Raw genomic sequence first — 21,055 nt, forward strand, 5'->3', positions numbered from 1 at the left:
AACTGTATGGTTCGAGTTTTTCCCCCTTATTTTGTGTGCCTGTGCTTATATTGATGGCTTTTTATGGCATCCGACGCTTCAGCAGATACCTTCAGCTATGCAGACACAGCTTTAACTTCACATCTAGCTCAAGCACCATTATTCTCTAGTACTTCAGCTGAGACCTCTAACATCTCCTGGCCTGACACCTTAGCGCTACAGAAACTTGCTGCTCGAGCTGAATTTCATGCATCAACACTTATAGAATACTGCAGAGTTTGCGGTCTATGCATTCTTAAAGAACCTAACTCCATCTTGAGAACTCTGACTTTTTAACAAGGTGGAATCAAATCCTTAATAAATGTGCATTTGAGCTTATGTTTCTTGTCATCGAAACGACTAAGGAATCCGCTTCTACCCTGCAGGACAAAGTCAAACTTTAGATGGATCTCCTGAGAAACCATCTTTCGGTTGATACATTTATAGCACAATTAACTAACTTCAATTCCAACCTCACCAAGTTTTGACAGGATTTGATTGTTCTCAAACATAAAAATTCATCCGGGATGAATCTGATTACTCTCGCAAGATGTCTCAGTGTTAGCATCAACGCAAGAAAGTAACTTTTGTCTCCTCTTCCTCCGATGATTCTTCCAGGGATGAATCTCTACCAATACCCATGATGAATGCACCTGCAAGTTATTCTTCTTCCTTTGGATCCTCTTCTTACCTCTCCTCTTTTCCTTTTTTGTATCCATGTCCAAACTCGACCCCTAAGATTACAATATCCTCGCAACTGTCCCCGGGATTTAAGCCTGTCATGACCCATGCGTATGACCCACTCACAGCAGAATCAAGGACTTTTGTTTGTTCCATCCCCATATTAAGATTCTTTTCAGGTAAGAATTCACTTTCAACAATTTATGAGACTTTTCACCTCACATCAGCTTATCTGATAACTCAATCATCTGCAAGAAATCTACATGAGTTCTTGGAGGAGAAGTCCATTAACTGCTATTAATCAAGTTTACTTAGGGAATAGCCACTAAGAAGCATGGGATCTTCTTGGTGTTTGGGTAATTGCCAGGTTCTTGTGGCCTGGTTTGGCCTCTGTTGGAAACAGAATGCTGGGCTTGATGGACCCTTGGTCTGACCCAGTATGGCAATTTCTTATGTTCTTGCCCTGACTTGTTCCAGCTTTGCCCACTTCTGTCTGTCTTGTTGTGTTCCTTCCCCTGGCCTGATTTCTCAGTGACTTGACTTTAGCTTGGATCTTGGTATCACTTTGCTCTCCACCTGCCTTGACCTCAGCCTGGACCTTGACTCTGCTTTACTCTTTGCCTCTTCCACCCTCAACTCAGCTACCAACCTTGCTTATTCCTACCTTCCTTGTACCTAGCCTGGACAACCCTGCTAACCGCCAGAACCTGCGGGCTCAATCCATGGGGAAGGTGGCTGGTCAGGCAGAAGATCTAGTCATGAGGCGTATCAGCTGCTGCCTGTTAAGGCCTATCTTGTGCTCACACAAGGTAAGTTTACACAGCCTAACAGTGGTCCAAGGGCTTACTACCCCCATTTTGTAACAGATTGTGAAGGCCATGAGCTCAGCTGATTCGCTGGTGCTCCAGTTCTTGCTTGGTCTGGCCTTGCAAGTTCCACAGTTCAAAGGGTCCGTGCAAACTCTTTGCAACTACCTGGACTCTACAGATTGTAAGTACTATGATCCAGCCTCCACTCACTGTGCTGCCACCAGTCACAGTGCAGAATTCCCCAGTGCAACAACTTTTGACCATGACATCAGGTGCATGCCTTTCACAAGCACCATGTTACAACAGGAACCCCAGACTTGCAGAAGGTTCCTCAGCTAGTGCCAAATCATTTTTGAGCAGCAATCTGAGTTCCAGTCTACTGGGCCTACATCATCTTTCTCCTCACCGGGCAGATGCTGGCCTGGGCATCCACGCTATGGGAGTAGAGCGATGCTATACTGAGCAACCTAGCTGAATTCCTAGCGCTCTTCCACAGAGTCTTCCAGGAACTGTGCCAGTCCTCGTCTGCTGCTGCCAATCTCCTGTGTCTCCGTCAGGGTTCTTAAATGGTGGGACATTACGTGATTCAGTTTCAGACCCTGGCTGCCAAGCTATAGTGGCATGAAGAAAGCGTATCTGTTGTATTCTGGCAGGGCCTGGCCTCCCATATCAAGGATGAACTCACTGGGTAAGAGTGTCCCACATCCCTTGATGTGCTGATTTCCGTTTGCATCAAGTTTGCCGTTCATTTCCAGGAGAGGTGCCAGCAAAAGATCCTACCCAGACACCCACACAGGAAACATCTATGCAATTGGACCATTCTAGTCTGATGAAAGAGGAGAGGCGTTGATGCCAGCTCTAGTATCTGTGCCTCTACTGTGCTGCCTCAGGGCACCATGTCAAAATCTGCCCGTTGAAGCTGGGAAACTTCCATGCCTAGCACAGGCTGGGGAGGAATCATTCTCCTTTCTCAGATTGTCCAGCCTGTTCATCTTCAGACAGGCACCAAAGGTATCCTTACCGAAGCCTTCCCTGACTCGAGTGCAGCAGAGAATTTCATCAAAGAAAGCATGATACATCATCAGGCCAACCCTGTGGATCAGCTGCACTGACTGCTCACCATTTCTTTGGTTTATGGGGAACCACTGCCTGGGAATATCTTGGCTGTTATCCAAACCATAACCCTCAGAGTGGGTCTCCTTCATCATGAACAGGTTCTGGGTCTTCCATGGCTCCAACAACATGGCCCTGCTATAGACTGGTGCACGGGGACATCCAGTCATGGAGCCCTGCTGCTTCAGCATTGCCTCTGCTCAGTTGTCCCACCTACCACCATTGCACCCTCAGATACATAAAAGCAGCCACTCTTTCCCCCTCCCCCCACATCATAGTAAAGCGAGGCAGTCCACCTCCTGGCACCCCAACCGATTACAAAAAATAAATTTGGGTCCTGAGCCTCACCCTGCCTTCCCATGCCCACCTCCGCCCCTTCCCTCATTCCCAGAATCTTAAATGCAATTAGCAGCTCCTGCATCAGGGTCAGGGTGCACCCTCCCGACCTGACCTTCCCTAGCCATGTGACTGGGGCAAGGACCGGGAATCGGACCCAGGCCATGTGGCTGAGGTCCGATCCCTGGACCTTGACCTTGTCACGTGGCTGGTTCAAGATCAAATCAGTGCCATTTTGGAAAATGGAGCTGACCGGGCCACGTGCAAGGGTGCTCCCCAGTCCCAACATGGGCGCTACTACTTGCATTTAAGGTTCTGGGGGATGGAGGAAGGGGGGGCCAGGGCTTGGGGCGATTTTATATCTCTATATCTGTAATCTACCTTTTTGCTCTTGGATGGGGTAGTAGTGCCAGGAGTAGGGGAGGGGGCTGCCTTGATTTACTACTATGTGGGGGGGGGGGCGAGGTTGCTGCTTATGTGTATTTCTATTTGGGGGGAAGTGGGTGGGGGGCTGCTTATATTAAGTACCATGTGGGTGGGAAGGTGGAGAGGGGATGGGACCATTGCATGGGGCTACATTTAAACTTTTTTGTAAGTTTGGGGGAATTTGGGCCAGCTCAAGTGGCAGCCCGGGGTTGAACCAGGGATCAATCGTGACCCCCACTCAACCTCCCTGTTTTCCTGTGATTTTTTTTTGGGGGGGGGGGGGCAGTGGCCCTTTAAGGCAATGGCAGTCCCTTGAGGTTGACGCCAGCATTGTGTTAAAGGGCCGCTAGGCGCATTTTTTTGCCCCGTGGTGTTTGACCACAAGACAAGACAATGCACCATACAGCCACAAAGTTTTTTCGGGGGAGGGTTCCCAGTATCACAGTGACACCCTGCCCCCCCCCCTGCAAAAAAACAGGCCTCAGTTACCTGGATAAAAAGCTTCTCTTCATTGCACCCCATCCAACCCAACACTTAGTTGGATATCTATTTAGCTGGATAAATAGTCATCCACTTATTAGTGGCTGTTGAACATGGCCGAATATTGAAATACCGCCACTTTTGTTTTTCATATTCCGTTTTTCACACTTTTTTCAGCGCTTCTTAGTTGGATAAGTCTGAACTTATCTGGCTAAGTAGCTGTTACGCTTGGGCTCCGGTCAGGAGGCGTGAACACCACCCAGCAGGGTGGCTCCAGGTGGAGAGAGACAGGAAGCTGAGAAACAGTGTCTGGTTCCAGGCTGGGTCAGGGCAGGCAGCAATAAGCAGTGTCTAGTTCAGGCTGGGTCAGGGCAGGCAGCAAGGAGCAGAGTCTAAGTTCAGGCTGGGTCAGGGCAGGCGGCAATAAGCAGTATCTGGGTCCAGGCTGGGTCAGGGCACAGTAAGCAGGGCAAGGCAGGTCAGAAGGCCCGTAGGCCACACACACACACAGAAGGCCCATAGGCCACACACCATGAGCGGGGCAAGGCAGGTCAGAAGGCCCGTAGGCCACACACACACAGAAGGCCCGTAGGCCACACACCATAAGCGGGGCAAGGCAGGTCAGAAGGCCCGTAGGCCACACACATACGGAAGGCCCATAGGCCACACACCATAAGCGGGGCAAGGCAGGTCAGAAGGCCCGTAGGCCACACACATACGGAAGGCCCATAGGCCACACACCATAAGCGGGGCAAGGCAGGTCAGAAGGCCCGTAGGCCACACACACACAGACAGAAGGCCCGTAGGCCACACACCATAAGCAGGGCAGGTCAGAAGGCCCGTAGGCCACACACACACAGAAGGCCCGTAGGCCACACACCATAAGCGGGGCAAGGCAGGTCAGAAGGCCCGTAGGCCACACACATACAGAAGGCCCGTAGGCCACACACCATAAGCAGAGCAGGGCAGGTCAGAAGGCCCGTAGGCCACACACACACAGAAGGCCCGTAGGCCACACACCATAAGCGGGGCAAGGCAGGTCAGAAGGCCCGTAGGCCACACACATACAGAAGGCCCGTAGGCCACACACCATAAGCGGAGCAAGGCAGGTCAGAAGGCCCGTAGGCCACACACATACAGAAGGCCCGTAGGCCACACACCATAAGCAGAGCAGGGCAGGTCAGAAGGCCCGTAGGCCAGGTGAGAACAGCGAGGAAGGAGGCCCGAAGGCCGCGCAAGGCTAAAGCAGGGAGCCCAGGTGAGCTCGATGCTGAAGCACCGAGGCAACTGTCAGGCAGGGTTATAAGGGCACACCCAGAGCATAGAGTGGACATAGGAGATGGACTGGGCCTGTCAAGAGAGCCAGCACTAGAGGGACCCCTGGTGGTGAGGCGGTTGCACTGCAGCCAAAACTGTAACAGTAGCATTGAATATTGTGAAGGATCACCGGTTGAAGACGCCATCTGGCTTCCGCTGTCCCCTCGCTCCACCGCTGCTCCGGACCACCAATGCTTCTTTTCCCGGCGTATACCCTCTGTAAACTCAACAGCAATTAACTCCTCCAACCCCGATGCGGGCCACCGGTACCTTTACAGGGCTTGCACAAGTGCTCTAAAGTCCCCTGCATCAGGTTCATACCAGCTGTCAGCAAAATAAATGCAAAACACAGTTTATCATCAAACAGTCCTTTTTATAATTCCAACTGGAACACCACAATAAGTTCCCAATTCTCAGTTCATAGGGGAAACACCTCTGCCTGGCTTCCTCAGCCAGCAAAACACCACCCTGCTTGGCTGTAGCACAACTCTCCCCAACCTCCCTCAGTTAGGCTGCAGGTCACGGTCTTCCCAGTCCTTACAACAACACCAATTTTTCAAAACAAAAATTGTAAACTCACTCTGTCTCCATGGCTGAGTCAGAAGCCTCTCCTGCAGTAAGCTCCATTTCCATCTCCTCCTCCTCCCCCTAGGAGCTCAGCTTTTCTTCTGTCTCCAACTCTCCTATAATCATGGGTTCAGATGTGTACAAACCCCTGGTGCCCCGCTCAGCTGCATACTCAGACTTCTCTTGCTCCCATTGGCTGATCTGAGGCTTCCAGAATCTGGGAAATGTAGTCTTTCGGCAGCTTGCAGGCACCTTCTGCTGTCTAACTCGACTCCGGCCTCTCCTTGCGGGGATCCGGACTGGGTTTTCTTCCCTTAAGACAGTCTGCACTTCATCACAATATTGGCCTCTTAGTAGCTTCATGGAGTGTCCCTTAGTCTTTGTATTTGCTGAGATAGTAAACAACCTTTTTGGATTTACCTGTTCTACTCCACTCATGATTTTATAAAGCTCTATCATATTAGCCCTCAGCTTTCTCTTCAAGGTGACGAGCATTAACCTCTTTAGTCTTTCATTATAGGAGAGCAACTCCATCCCCTTTATCATTTTGGTTGTCCTTCTCTGTACCTTTTCTAGTTCTGCTATATCTTTTTTGAGATGCGGAAAACAATTGTATACAGTACTCTAGGTGTGATCACACCATGGAGCGATACAGAGTATATGGGCATAACGATATTCTCTATTTAACTCTCTATTCCCTTCCTAATAATTCCTAACATGTTTGCTTCCTTGATCGCTGATGCACACAGAGCTGAAGATTTCATAAGAACATAAGATTTGTCATATTGGGTCAGACTAAAGGTCCATAATGCCCTTTTATCTGTTTCCAGTAGTGACCATTCCAGGTCACAGGTACCTGGCAGGATCCCAAAAGGTAAAAAGATTTCATGCCTCTTATCCCAGGGATAAGCAGTGGATTTCCCCAAGTAAACTTTAATTATGGTTTATGGACCTTTCTTCCAGGAACTTGTCTAAACCCTTTTTTAAACTCAGCTACACTAATAGCTTTTTGTATTTTTGTTTTGAAAGAGTAAATAACAGATTAGCATTCCCCATTCCATTCCACTCATTATTTTATAGACCTCTATCATATCTCACCTCAGCCGTCTCTTCTCCAAACTGAAGAGCACTAACCTCTTTAGCCTTTTTTATAGGGGAATTGTTCCATCCCCTTTATCATCTTGGTCGCTCTTCTCTGTACATATTCTAGTTCTGCTATATCTTTCTTGAGATGCTGTGACCAGAACAGAACATAATACTCAAGATAAGGTCGCACCATGGAGCGATACAGAGGCATTATAATATTACCTGTTTTATTCTCTATTCCTTTCCTAATAATCCCTAGTGTTCTAATTGCTTTCTTGGCTGCCACTGCAAACCGAAGAAAAGGATTTCAACATTTTATCCATAGTGATTCTGTTGTGATTTAACGAAAATAACCATATCATAGCTGCAGCTTAAGGAAAGATATTTTTTATTGGAATATTCCAGGACGAAAACTAAAAAGTCATGGGATAGGAGGCGATGTCCTTTCGTGGATTACAAGCTGGTTAAAAGACAGGAAACAGAGAGTAGGATTAAATGGTCAATTTTCTCAGTAGAAAAGGGTAAACAGTGGAGTGCCTCAGGGATCTGTACTTGGACCGGTGCTTTTCAATATATATATATAAATGATCTGGAAAGAAATACGACGAGTGAGGTTATCAAATTTGCAGATGATACAAAATTATTCAGAGTAGTTAAATCACAAGCAGACTGTGATACATTGCAGGAGGACCTTGCAAGGCTTGAAGATTGGGCATCCAAATAGCAGATGAAATTTAATGTGGACAAGTGCAAGGTGTTGCATATAGGGAAAAATAACCATTGCTGTAGTTACACGATGTTAGGTTCCATATTAGGAGCTACCACCCAGGAAAAAGATCTAGGCATCATAGTGGATAATACTTTAAAATCGTCAGCTCAGTGTGTTGCAGTAGTCAAAAAAGCAAATAGAATGTTGGGAATTATTAGGAAGGAAATGGTTAATAGAACAAAAAATGTCATAATGCATTAATGGTGGGGGTGGAAGGGAAATAGAACCAAAGAGCTAAGAGAAACAGATAAGTATGAGAAAAAAATGTGAAGCTTGCTGGGCAGACTGGATGGGCCGTTTGGTCTTCTTCTGCCGTCATTTCTATGTTTCTATGTTTCTATATCGCTCCATGGTGAGACCACACCTTGAATACTGTGTACAATTCTGGTCGCCGCATCTAAAAAAAGATATAGTTGCAATGGAGAAGGTACAGAGAAGGGCAACCAAAATGATAAAGGGGATGGAACAGCTTCCCTATGAGGAAAGGCTGAAGAGATTAGGGCTGTTCAGCTTGGAGAAGAGACGGCTGAGGGGGGATATGATAGAGGTCTTTAAGATCATGAGAGGTCTTGAACGAGTAGATGTGACTCGGTTATTTTCACTTTCGAATAATAGAAGGACTAGGGGGCATTCCATGAAGTTAGCAAGCAGCACATTTAAGACTAATCGGAGAAAATTCTTTTTCACTCAACGCACAATAAAGCTCTGGAATTTGTTGCCAGAGGATGTGGTTAGTGCAGTTACTGTAGCTGGGTTCAAAAAAGGTTTGGATAAGTTCTTGGAGGAGAAGTCCATTAATGGCTATTAATCAATTTTACTTAGGGATTAGCCACTGCTATTAATTGCATCAGTAGCATGGGATCTTCTTAGTGTTTGGGTAATTGCCAGGTTCTTGTGGCCTGGTTTTGGCCTCTGTTGGAAACAGGATGCTGGGCTTGATGGACCCTTGGTCTGACCCAGCATGGCAATTTCTTATGTTCTTATTACCAGCAAGGCAATTCAGAGGCAGTCTTGGAGAGCATTGTTTACACAATGGGTTAAATCCAATTTACAGACCAGTGAGCTAGTTTGTTTTCATAACATTTTTCTAAGTGACATTAACACAAAATCCTCGTAACAGGATGTTATTATAATTCAATCTTATACATATTAATGAAGCTGGGATTCTTTTAAGTCATGCACTGCTGAATATACCCAGCTAAATAGCAGGATGTATTCAGCAGTGCAGTGAATATGCAAGAGATAGATTTGCACGTATTACACACATTGCATGCAAATTTATCTCATGCATATTCATTGCAATATCTTGAAAACTCAGACTAGGAGTCCCCCAGACCATTTTTGGGAACCACTGATCTATATTTTAGCATATTTTGTCATGTCAGCAACCTTCAATGATTCTTCAAGTCTAATCAGTGTAAATTCACAGTGCAGTAATAATAGCTTTATAGGAAAACATTTTCAAAGCACCCTAATATCCCCCTCTTTATCATATTTAATATGATGATATAATAAACTTGATTCAAATGATAAATAAAAGAAAAATCCATTGGGATTACATTCTAAGTCTTGTGTCATAAGAAATATTGACATTAAAAATCATTTGCAGTTTTGTATCTTTGAATGAAAATGGTCATCCCTGAAGAGAAGGGGGAAAATGGCCAATTGTCTTTTGTTTTATAGTATATGTTTGTGAAGGAGTGCAAGAAAACCCAACAATACCTTAAAAGACTGGATCCAAAGATCTTGCCCCTCCACCTTAAGCCTAAGACAACAGAGAATCATGGTCTGGGTGGAGCCTGCTGGGAAGGTGTATATCTAGCCAGGCCCTGGGGAGTGAAGGAACCAAGAGAAGGCTCGGACCAAGAGACTGTAAATGTTTTACCACTTCTTTGTTTGTAAACTGTGAAGGTATGCAGAGCTGTTTCTTTTTTTGTTGTATATTAATAAAAGTTCATGACAATCCAGCCAGAGCCTAGCCTGCATCTATTCTCTTGCCAATCTGACCACACGCCTGGTGTTTGAAGTAGAATTTCTGAGCTAAGCTTGTACAGCCAGAAACCCACACCAAACAGAGGAAGAAAGTGTTTTTTTTCTTTTTTTCCTGGGACCTAGCGACAGAGACTGCTTGAAGAGGGATTTGAAATAGGCCAAGGAGAATATCTCCACCTGGAGAGAGGGATTTAATAGTATGTCAGTGCTGAACAGGCAGGATTTTGTATGTCTTTTTCCTGTAAGAAGAAAGAAATTGCTACCTCGATGTGCCCGAACAGAGTATAGCTCTGGAAGAAATATTTGTGAAACCAGAGTCCATAGGCTAGCTTGGAGCAATCCCTACAGACCCTCACTAAGGAGCAGCAGAACACCTGAGGTGGTGCAGGCTCTCACCGAGAGGCAGCAGAAAACCTGAGAGGTGGTTCACATCCTGACAACACAAATTGGCTAGCAGTGGACTTTAGTGAGCAATCAGCAAATGGTTCTGAATCAGTAGGCTCAAACACTGCAAGCTACAATGAAGCAGGCCTGGCCTCCTCCTGTTCTCTTTAAGCTGAAGACAGGTGAGGACCCAGAGATCTTCTTCACGAACTTTGAAAGAACCTGACTGGTTGGCCAGAAGCCAGCTGGAACATGTACCTATCAAATCTGATCATTGGAGAAAGCCAAGACACCTTTCAAATGGCTAATCCACATGGAAGGGCCACATATGTAGAAGTGAAGACTGCTATCCTGAAAAGAGCGGGGTATACTTCAGAAACCTACAGGCAACAGTTCCAATGTGCCTTCCTTCTACCTTGGGAGAGACCCCAAAACTTGTTCCTTTGATTGAAAGATGTCGGATGGAAGTGGCCTTAGCCAGAGACAAAGACCAGCCTTGAGTTAGCCAACAAGAAGCTTCTGGAACAATTCCTAGACAGGCTTGACCAGCCAATGTGGAATTGGATCTGTCAGCAACTAGAATTCACTTGGGGAAAAGCAGTAGAATCCTCTAGGCCAAATTAGTACTTGATGTGATCTAGAGGCTTGAAAGGCATCTGGTACAGGCCCCCTGGAACAGTAATGAGAGCGGACTCAGCAATGGACCTGAGAAGTGGACAACTTGGGGGCCTGGCCCCAGTCCATAGGGAACAGCCTCTTCCATTTGTTTCAACTGTGGAAAGAGAGGTCACATGGCCAAAGACTGTCAATATAATCAGAGTGAAGCAATAGACATCAACATGGTGACATAGCTAACACTAGAGACTAAAGTCCACATGGGCAAAAGAAAGTCTTCATAGCAAGGATGATCCTCAAGTCAGAGTTAAAAAAAGGAGTCTCAGAGAGACTCGTACCTCCCAGTAATAAGAGTGTAGATATATCTTCTTCTGTACCCTTTGTTTAGGTACTGCACATGAGGAAGATCGCTGCCCATATGAGACAGCAGAAAAGAAAGAACATTTGGGAGGAATGGGTAAACTTACATAGGACCCCCCTTGCTGCTGTGCTCCTACTATAAGCAGAGGACCATACAGTGGGAGCGTAAACTAGCAGAGCAGCTCAAGAAGGAACAGGCTGTGGAAGGCGGCAACCAGCGCAAGCACAAAAAGTGGGAATAGGAATGGGCAAACTCTTGCAAAACTTCAAAGCTGAAACTTGGTGGATATCCCACATCTGGAACTTAAGAGTTTGTGATCCAGGTGGAGTTTCCACCCAAGCCCTGATAGACTCAGGGTGCAGTAAGACATTTGTTCGTAAGGACTTGATCAAGAGAGAGGATATCAATGAGAAGAAGAAAGTGAAGCTGAACTCTGTATATGGCGACAGACAGCAGCAGCTCACTAGTCAGATCCTGCTGACCACGCGAGTAGGACAAAATGTTTTGGAAGTGGAGGTACTCCTTGAGCTCCCTTATCCAGTGGTCTTAGGGTGCAGTTGTCCTCAGTTTAAAACATTATGGGCTCAGCTTATGGGCAGTCGAGCCAAAGTGGAGCAGTGGGCTCTCCACGAACCCTGGAGCAATCTTCAAAATGGCTTGGGGATGAGATACCATAACTGGGTTAAGCAGCCCCAGCGTTGGGTGGGGAATGAAGAGAGAAAAGGGGGTTTTCTTAAGGGTATACACTTAGTAAGGGCAAGCATTCAACATAATAAGTTTGAGCTGAGGGGGAGGATATGTGAAGGAGTATACACAAGAAAACCCCAAAATACCTTAAAGGACCAGATCCAGAGATCTGATCCAGTCCACCTTAAGCCTCAGCCAACAGGCAATCATGGTACGGGTGGAGCCTGTTGGGAAGGTGTATATCTAACCTTTCCCAGAAAGGAATAGGAGGCCCTGAGGAATGAAGAAATTGAGATAAGGCCCAGACTGAGAGACTGGAAGTGTTATATCACTTCTTTGTTTGTAAACTGTGAAGGTCTGCAGAGCTGTTTATTTTCGTTGTATATTAATAAAAGTGCTTGAAAAAAACCAGCTAGAGCCTAGCTTGCGTCTATTCCCTGGCCATTCTGACCGCACCTAGTGCCAAAATGTTTAATCAACAATTAATAAAGGTCAAATTAATTAGATTAACATAAATGTTTACGTGAAGTGGATAGACTGCTAAAACTTTTCTGAGAGCCTCAACTGGTCAGAGCACATATAAAGCAACAGTAATATTCTAGCTGAGCAGATCTAAACACATTTTCTTATGCATGCCATGTTACCACACACTCAGGGCGATGCGGCTGAGTACACGACTTTACCGGCGCTTGGATGCGTGTCCAAAACTCCTCATGCAATAAGGGGATTAGCACATCCAAAATGCGTGTCCATATAAGTACGAAGTAAACATGAACGTTTTTAATCTAAAAAAAATAAACGCCTGCAGGGGTTAATTCTTGAGGAGCCCCAAAAGTTTACAGAAAAGCAGAAATACTGCTCAGTTAATGAGCGTCCACGTTCCAAACCCGCTGACAGCCCCCTTTCCTGGGCGCCTAATGCCGAGGAGGTGCTAGGGATGCAAATTTTTCCCTAGTGCTTCCTTCCTATCACCGCAGGCCTTTTAAATATTAAATCAGGCACCTGGGAGAGGTGGATCGGCGCGTGTTAAGAGAGCGAGCACTCCAGCTGTTCCTCTCAGGTAAGAAGGGGCAGCAAACTCTCCTGGATCTGAGAACTAAAAAAAAAATCCTTTTCCCAAAAAACTGATTCAACACCGGAGTTGTTCCCTACAGCAGGTCCCTGCCATACCTTCTCCTTCATTGAGGGTGTAAGGTGCAGAGCTTCCCTACCCAGGGCACCCCAGATCTAGGGCTCCCCAAGCCTTGAAATCAGGTGATACTCAGCGGGTCTCACAGGGCTCCTACCAAGAAAAAGGTAAAATCCCAAAAATTAACCGGGAGGGAAGCTCAACCAGCCAGTGAGTGGACTGGAGAAACCACCTCCCAACCTTCCTTAGGATCCCCAGGCAGGGTTTGCCTGGTTCCACCAAGAGGGCCTGAAATCCAACAAAAACAATGTTCCTTGCTACCACCTAACTCAGAAATCCTAAAGTACTGCCCACAGTCTTTCTGAAGAGAGCTGCTTAAAAAAACCTTCCCAGGGGGCTGGCCATTCAAGCTGCCTATGAATGGATCTTCCCCCTCTTTCTACCTACCTGCACTATCCCTAGCTCAAAGGAGACCCCCCTTGACCTGCTATATCCGCTCAAACTACACTCTACGGCCAGACCTATAAGAGAAGCTTACAAGGGATCTCTACACGCCCCCCCCCCCCCCCAAAACAAGGTTGTGCACCGATCAACCATCAGAGATCAGGCATTCTCAACAGCGGGTCCCTCCATCTGGAACGCCATACCCCCGGACCTTCGGCAGGAAATTTGTCTCCTAACTTTTAAAAAAAACTCAAGACATGGCTGTTCGGCCAAGCCTTCCCCGATTCCTAGAACAGCATTACTGTTACAGTACCTAATCCAGCATTTCGTTTGGAAAACCCAGACAAGCATTAAGTCCACATAAACATGTCATAGTTTAGAGGTAGGCCTTCCAAGCCTCCCCACACACTTATCGGGATTGTCCCCCTCTTCTTTTCCAATTCCCAGTTATATTCCCTTGTTTCATTGTAACTTTATACCTCCTCTAATTACGATCTCATGTTAAGTGTTATTGCTATTGTTATTGTTAAGATCTTAGTTCTCTGTAAACCGAGTTGATTTGATTTGTATCAAGAAAGTCGGTATAAAAAAACTCTAAATAAATAAATAAAGGAGATCACTCCAGGTACTACTGGTAATGTGTCCGCAGGGGCCATTACAGATATGTGTGCAGATAATTTTGGTGGGATAACTTTCAAAATGAACATAGATGCATAACTTTGCTTTCAAAACTGGTGTAACTTGTGCAAATGTTTGCTAATCTTCTTAGTGCAGACTGTTACAGAATAACCCCAGGCAAGGCAATCTTTGGAGGGACTTCTGCAGAGAAGGTACTACATTACCTGCAGATACAGTCCTTTAGAAAATTGTGTGACCATTCCAATATATGTTGAAAATTATGTGCGTACACACATGTGCATATGTTAAAATGCATAGGGAAAGGCAAACCAGGGGGTGGAGTGTGGGCAGGGTTGGGCCTTGCATGGATATTTTTTTGATTTTAAAAAGTATGTATGTAAATTTTCTTGCTAAAACTGTGTGCACCAATAGCAGGTGTCATTGTGTGCAGGTAGTTTTGCAGGGACAATTTTCAAAGGGAACTTATACACGTATATAGCCTTTATACAATTAACCCATAATGTCAGAACACCCATGCCCTAATCTGTGCCCTGTTAGCAAAGCAGCCCCAGTCTGGCACAATCCTGCTGTCCCAGGTTAGAACTGAGTGTGCAAAAGGGACTCCCAGGCCTCCCTGGAGAAGTGCTTAATATAAAGTTGGAGATGACATGGCACGTGTCAGTGGTTCCAAGCAAGGATACTTTGGAAACTGGAATAGAAAATAAGGAACATTGAGGGCCTGATTTTATGACAGCCTCTGCAGGGCTGCAGTCTGGGTGTACTTTGTCCTATCTTGGTCTTCAGCCCTAAAATTCCTCTTGCTTACTCACCATGGCTTAACTTTGAGGGTCCTGGGAGGTCACAGCATGGGCTTTTTTTGAGGGGAAGGAGTGGGTTAGGGATCAGCACCATGGAGCAATCATCTTTTTAAAACCAGAACCAAGAGGGAGGAGGGTGATTGCCCATGGGGGAGGGGGGGTACTCATTTTAAAATTGGAGCCAGGAAGGGAGGTGGGAGGTGTGGCCACAACTGCCTGTGGGGTGCATTATTCTTTTTAAACTGGAAGAGTACTTGGTTACTGATGATTTTCAGAGAGGGCTAATTCACTAAGCTGCATTATTTTTCTCCAAGGGAAAGCTGTAGTAAATGACCTTCCCTGTCACTTGGTGACTCCCATGGTATTGCTCCCTGCAGTAATATACCACAGGGAAAAATACCGTGGTTGTGAGTGCCCCAGAGACTACATAATGGCGACCTCGGGACTGGGGCTGCAGTGGTTTAAAGGAGCCAATGGCCCTGAGTAAGTTCTCCTGAAAATCATTAAAACACCCCAGGGGATCTGCATTGACCTCCCTATCCCACTCCCCACTGTGCTTGGAGGCAGCTGTTTAAAAATTTAAAAAATGTTTTAAATTCAGCACCAAGCTCCAACTCCACTTCTTCAAAAAGAATATCCAGCCACTAGAGGCCAGATCCCCTACCCCCTCATCACCTCTTTCTTCACAAATGAGGCCCTGGTGGTTCAGTGGGGGCCCTGAAGCACCCACTAGGCTCTGGCCCTGATGGCCACCACTTTTCAAAATGGCACCAGCTGGTCCTTTACTCCATAATAGAGACAGAGGACTGGCCAGCATCATTTTGAAAAATGGTGGCCACTGGGCTCGAACTGTAGGGACTGCTCTGAGCCCCACTGGATCACCAGGGACTCATATGTAAGTAAAGAGGTGGTCCTGGGAGCTGGCTAGGGTGGAAAGTGGGAGTCCTGGGTCAGATTGTTTTATTAAAGGGGAGGAAATGGGGATTGGGGCCTGGCACCAACTTTTAAACTTTTCAACAATTAAGCTACTAGTGATAGATTTACAACTAATAAGAGAAAATATTTTTTTCTTCAATGCATAATTAAACTCTGGAATTCATTGCCAGAGGATGTGGTGAAAGCTATTAGTGTAGCTGCATCTAAAAAGAGGTTTGGACAATTTCCTGGAGGAAAAGTCCAAAAAGTATTTTCAAGGTAGAGTGGGATAAGTAGCATGAAATCTACCCCTTGGGATCCTGCCAGGCATTTGTGACCTGATTGGCCTCTGTTAGAAACAGGATACTGGGCTTGAAGGACCTTTGGTGTGACCCAGTATGGCAGCTCTTATGTTCTTATGTTTTATTTTTGAACAATGGTCACCTCCAAGAGTGGAGGGGGAGGAGTGGGAGTTTTTTCAACAACTTTTGGGGCATGCTTACTCATTTACATTTAAGAGAGGGCCTGGGAGCATCAGGATGTTCATCAAGTAAACTAGGTTACCCCTAGTTTACTGTAAACCGGTCCGATAAGACCTGGTCTTGAGCATCGGTATATTAAAAGAATTTAAATAAATAAATAAATAAATAAATAAAATTTCCCAATGATGCGAGGGGAAGTTAGCTACAACTATTGAATTGTAGATAATTAAAAATTAAATAATGCAACTTGTAATTTTTTTCAGCCAGCAGCATTATGTGTTTTGTATAGTTTGGGATATTTATGAGCTGATTAGTATGTGTTTGCATGATAATCAGCTTATTTAAATATGAGCAGTGCCAGATCCGGATTAACAAATGGTGTTTGAAATACCTCGTGTTATCCACGCATTAGGCCATTTACTGCAGGGTAAACAGCATTTATTGCATGGTAAATGGCTTAACATGGCTTTGTGAATGATCCTCTAACTATGCAAATTTAGCCAATCAAACTTTGACCAGCTATATTTAGCCAGATTTTCAGCTACTCTGATACTGGTCCTCACTTTTGGGATTTTGGGGTGAGGGATCACAATGGAAAGTCGAAAAGAGGTTGGGGATCTGCTTTGTTGTAGCCATTGTTTTCTCTTCTAAAATAAATCAATTTTGAAAATGTCACCCTGAATATAGTAAATAAAAAGGTCATAATACAGAAATGAATTTGCGGGAAAGAAACAAAAACTGATTTTGTTGATTATATCCAGATCGCAGAGTCTTTGAATGAAGGTTAAAAAAGTATTTTCCTTGTAGATATGACTGACTGCATAAAGTGTCCTGCAGATGAATGGTCCAATGAGAAACGTGATCAATGCATCCCAAAAGTGATTGAATTCCTCTCTTTTGATGAACCACTTGGTCTAACACTGACTCTCCTGGCTGCCTTCTGTTCTCTACTCACTACTTTGGTCCTGTGTATCTTTATCAAGCACCGAGACACTGCCATAGTCAAAGCCAACAACCGTGGACTGAGTTACCTTCTCCTCCTAGCTCTCATACTCTGTTTCCTCTGCTCTTTAATATTCATCGGCCGTCCCAGGAAGCTGACCTGCATGCTCCGACAAACTGTCTTTGGAATCATCTTTTCCATCAGTGTCTCTTCTGTTCTGGCCAAAACTGTAATTGTTGTCATTGCTTTTAAGGGGAACAGGCCAAACAATCCAGTCAGGAAGTGGCTGGGGTCCACGATACCAAACTGCATTATCTTTTCTTGTTCATCGATCCAAGTTATTGTATGTGCCGCTTGGTTAGTACTTTCTCCCCCATTCCCAGAATTAACCACAGAGTTTAATAACGAGAAGATAATCTTTGGATGTAATGAAGGACAGAACTTCTTTTTCTATTGCATGCTGGGGTACATGGGTCTGCTAGCCACTGTGAGCTTCATAGTAGCCTTTCTAGCAAGGAATCTCCCTGGAAGCTTCAATGAGGCAAAACTCATCACGTTTAGTCTGCTCGTGTTTGTTAGCGTCTGGCTGTCCTTCATCCCAGCATACCTGAGCACACATGGGAAATACATGGTGGCCGTGGAAATATTTGCCATTCTATGTTCTAGTGCTGGATTGCTTGCCTGTATATTCTTCCCTAAATGTTATATCATTCTGCTGAGATCTGATAGAAACACCAAGGAATATCTAAGACCTAAAACAAGTCTTAGAAACAAACAATTAACATAACGAGAAAAGAAAAAGTTGATATTTTCTCATTTTCCATACATGTTTAGATATAACCGTGAAAGATTGCAATTATGGAGGTTTCTTACTGCCTCAATTCAAATCAAAGAACTAGAGGTGAGTTAAAAGTTAACACATTTACATAAGAGAGCGATATTTAGCACTACTTAGCCAGATAAGTCCCTATTTATCAGGCTAAGTGCCAGCCGCTGAATAACCGGCTATGTTCAATGGCTGCCACTTAGCCAGATAAATATTTATCTTGTGAAGATCATTGCAACAGCCTTGGTTCCGCCAGAGAAAGCCCAAAACAGGTGAAACAAAAGCTTTGGTAGAGGTTGTTTGTTCATCGATCAGCTTTAGAACTGTTGGAACCTATTTTTGAACTTTGGAACTGATCTCCATGAAAATGCAGAGACATAAACATAGAACATCATTAGTCCAGAACAGGGGCTTGTGGCAGAATGAGTCTGAGAAACAGCTGGGCCTACTATCTTGTATAATATAGCACATGCTTAGCCTGGGAAGTATTCGTGTATATTTAAAAACAACAGCTGTCATTGGGACCTGCAGGGATATTGTTTTTAGGATGGTATGTGTGTGTGAGTGGGTGTTGTGGGAGCTGTTTCATATAAAACACTAATAAAATTAGAGGATTTTCCACATAGAAGATAAGGCAACAGCCAGGTTTGATGAAATAGAATGCAGTCAATAAACTTGTTTTGTAATCATTGGAACAATAGTTCAATGTTAATTATATGTTTATTGAGGGAGGTATTATTTTGTTTTTTTGGGGGTATATATATTAGACACCTCCCAGTTAAAATGTTTTTGTGAAAGTTTTTCTATTGTACTATATAATGGAATATATATATACATATATCTATCTATCTATTTCTATCTATCTATCTATCTATATATATATATATTCCTGCCTCCTATATTACAAGTATCTACTAATAGGCTTCTTAGAGATTCATTTTTATTAATGTTGATTTTTTTTTAATTTACAAAAGCTTTATTTAAATGTATTCTCTATATCAAAACATTTCTGAAATAATCTTATAAATCATCTAAACTCAGCAAATTCCACAAAACCAGAATTTCATTTCATTCACTCTACTACTCATACCATGTTCAATAAATATAAAATCTATTGGATCCATAAATTTGTATTTATCCACAAAAAATCGCATTACTTAAAAGAACCAAATCCATGTTTTACTGTTCATCTCTCACTGCTATGGAGATGTAATAAGCAGATCAAGTGGCAAGCACCAGGTCCCTTTGTATCCGCAAATGTTCATATGCAATAAATGAGCGATGCCTATTGAAAAGTGCATCACTCGCTACTGTAGGGTGTCAGAGCACCACACAGGTCTCAGTTCAACCACAGAAGTTCATCTTGCTATAATAAGGAAGCACAATCCCTCACTCGCTGCTGTAAGATGTTGAAGGAACCCCTCCAAAGGCCTTCATTTCACCCTATCACAGGCTTCAATGAGAAAATCTTCTTGGCTGATCTTCACGCAGTCCCATTCTGATTTACAACTTTGCATCAATGCAGCTTTCTTAAAGGCCTAATTATTAAGTCATGCATTACCACTAAAAAATAAAAAAAACAATTCAAAATTTATTTTGTGTATTAATTATTCTACAATTACCATCATGCAATGAACTACCAAAATTTATTATCACCAAACCATGTTTTCATATAATTCCCTAAGTCATGTCTATATACATTTCCTATTCATTTACATTGTTTTATTATTCAATATATGCCTATGACAAGGGGAGGCAGTTTTATTGTGTTTGCAGCGAAAAGAGCAAGCTTTCATTTTCAAATGCCAAATGACTAATCCCTTTGGACTGAATCAAGTTATTGAATAGGAATCCTTTTTTGATGTTATAATAAAGTTGCAATAGTCAGTATGAGATGGGTATAAATAGCAGATTTCCTGTTGGTGTCCTAAGCATTAACCGTCATTATGCGGCTGTTTTGAACAACACATTTCTTTCATTCAACGGATAAGGTAGACGGGGGTTGTAAATTTATAAACTTATGCTATAATCTAGTAGAATCTGATGTTAATGTACCTTTTGAATAAAGTCAGGCAGGATATCTAATGTATGAGTTTTAAAGGCACTTAGACTGAACAATAAACATGAGAATAAGATAAAGATGCAGTTCAAAGGTCTCAGGAAATAACAGCCTGTATGCAAAGCCTTTGATACTATTTACTATCATTTCCTATGCAGGGGTCTACGACCTTTTAACCCTAATCACATCAAGAGTTTCTATCTAGATATGCTAAGTAACACGCAGATATAAGCACTGTGATGAGAGTGCCTCAGAAAGCAGGAATATAGAACAAAGAAAGAACAGGAAGTAACACCAGATAAGAACAAGGAGGGAATATTGATGTGAGGAGGGTAAGAACTTTATAAAGCTGTGCTCTACAGGGAAACATCTGGCTGGCATCTTTTTCTGCTACTTTGCTGGCAGCAGGCAGAGACAAGATCCCAGTACCTACAAAACTCTTTGTTCTTTATTTCCTTTTACTCCTCTCGATAATAAAAAGTTCTATACTTGTAAGAAGACTGCCTAAGTTGTTTATTTAAGAAAAATACAGATTCCCAGTACGTACCAGGATCAGTCCAGACAGCTGGGTTATGCCTCCCCTCCAGCAGATGGAGTCAGAGAGAAAACTGAAAGCACCCCCTAGATATACTGGTGTGCCTCCTGCGGTCCTTCAGTATATTCTCTGACTCCAGCAGATTGAGAGGCATAACCTGCGGTTCTGGTCTGGTCAGTGTTCTTGGTACTGTAAAAAAAAAAAAAAAAAAAAAGAGACAAGGGACAAGATCAATTGGTTCGTCTTTTCTGTCCTCTGTCTGCCTGTTTGTCTTTGTAAATTGTCTTGCGCTGCGAGTTTAGTGGTTAAGTGTGGGGCAGGCTCGGAGGGTCATACCCTCCTCTTCTTCCCGGGATAGAGTGTCCGTAGGGCTGGGGGAGAGTTTACCGGTGGGCCGGTCACCCTCCCCCCCCATACCAGGGATTTGGCCCTGAAGGGGGTTAAAATAAAAAAAAAAAAAAAAAATTCAGTCTGAAGAGTCACTTAAGCCCTGTTGGGGACAGGCAGTGAGCTCCCCTGCTTAACCCCGAACCAAACGCCTGCCCGTGCCCTTTTCGGACCCCGGAGGGGGTGGCTAGTCCACCCGGCGCGAGTTAGCTCACCAGGGTTGGTTTTTTTATTTTTGGCGCCATTTTTCGCCGTCGC

The 21,055-nt window shown here is 44.2% G+C and overlaps 1 protein-coding gene across 1 annotated transcript in view; it reads left to right on the forward strand.

Annotated features, from left to right (window-relative positions):
- Positions 1-19,373, forward strand: part of LOC115083176 (extracellular calcium-sensing receptor-like) — a 139,713-nt gene extending 120,340 nt beyond the window's left edge. Inside the window, exon 8 of the mRNA XM_029586982.1 lies at positions 16,855-19,373. Coding sequence (XP_029442842.1) covers positions 16,855-17,777 — 923 coding nt within the window. The 3' untranslated portion in view covers positions 17,778-19,373. The remainder of the gene's footprint in view (positions 1-16,854) is intronic.
- Positions 19,374-21,055: the final 1,682 nt, after the last annotated feature.

This window comes from Rhinatrema bivittatum, chromosome 2, assembly GCF_901001135.1.
Source record: "Rhinatrema bivittatum chromosome 2, aRhiBiv1.1, whole genome shotgun sequence".
In the NCBI taxonomy this organism is placed as follows: domain Eukaryota; kingdom Metazoa; phylum Chordata; class Amphibia; order Gymnophiona; family Rhinatrematidae; genus Rhinatrema; species Rhinatrema bivittatum.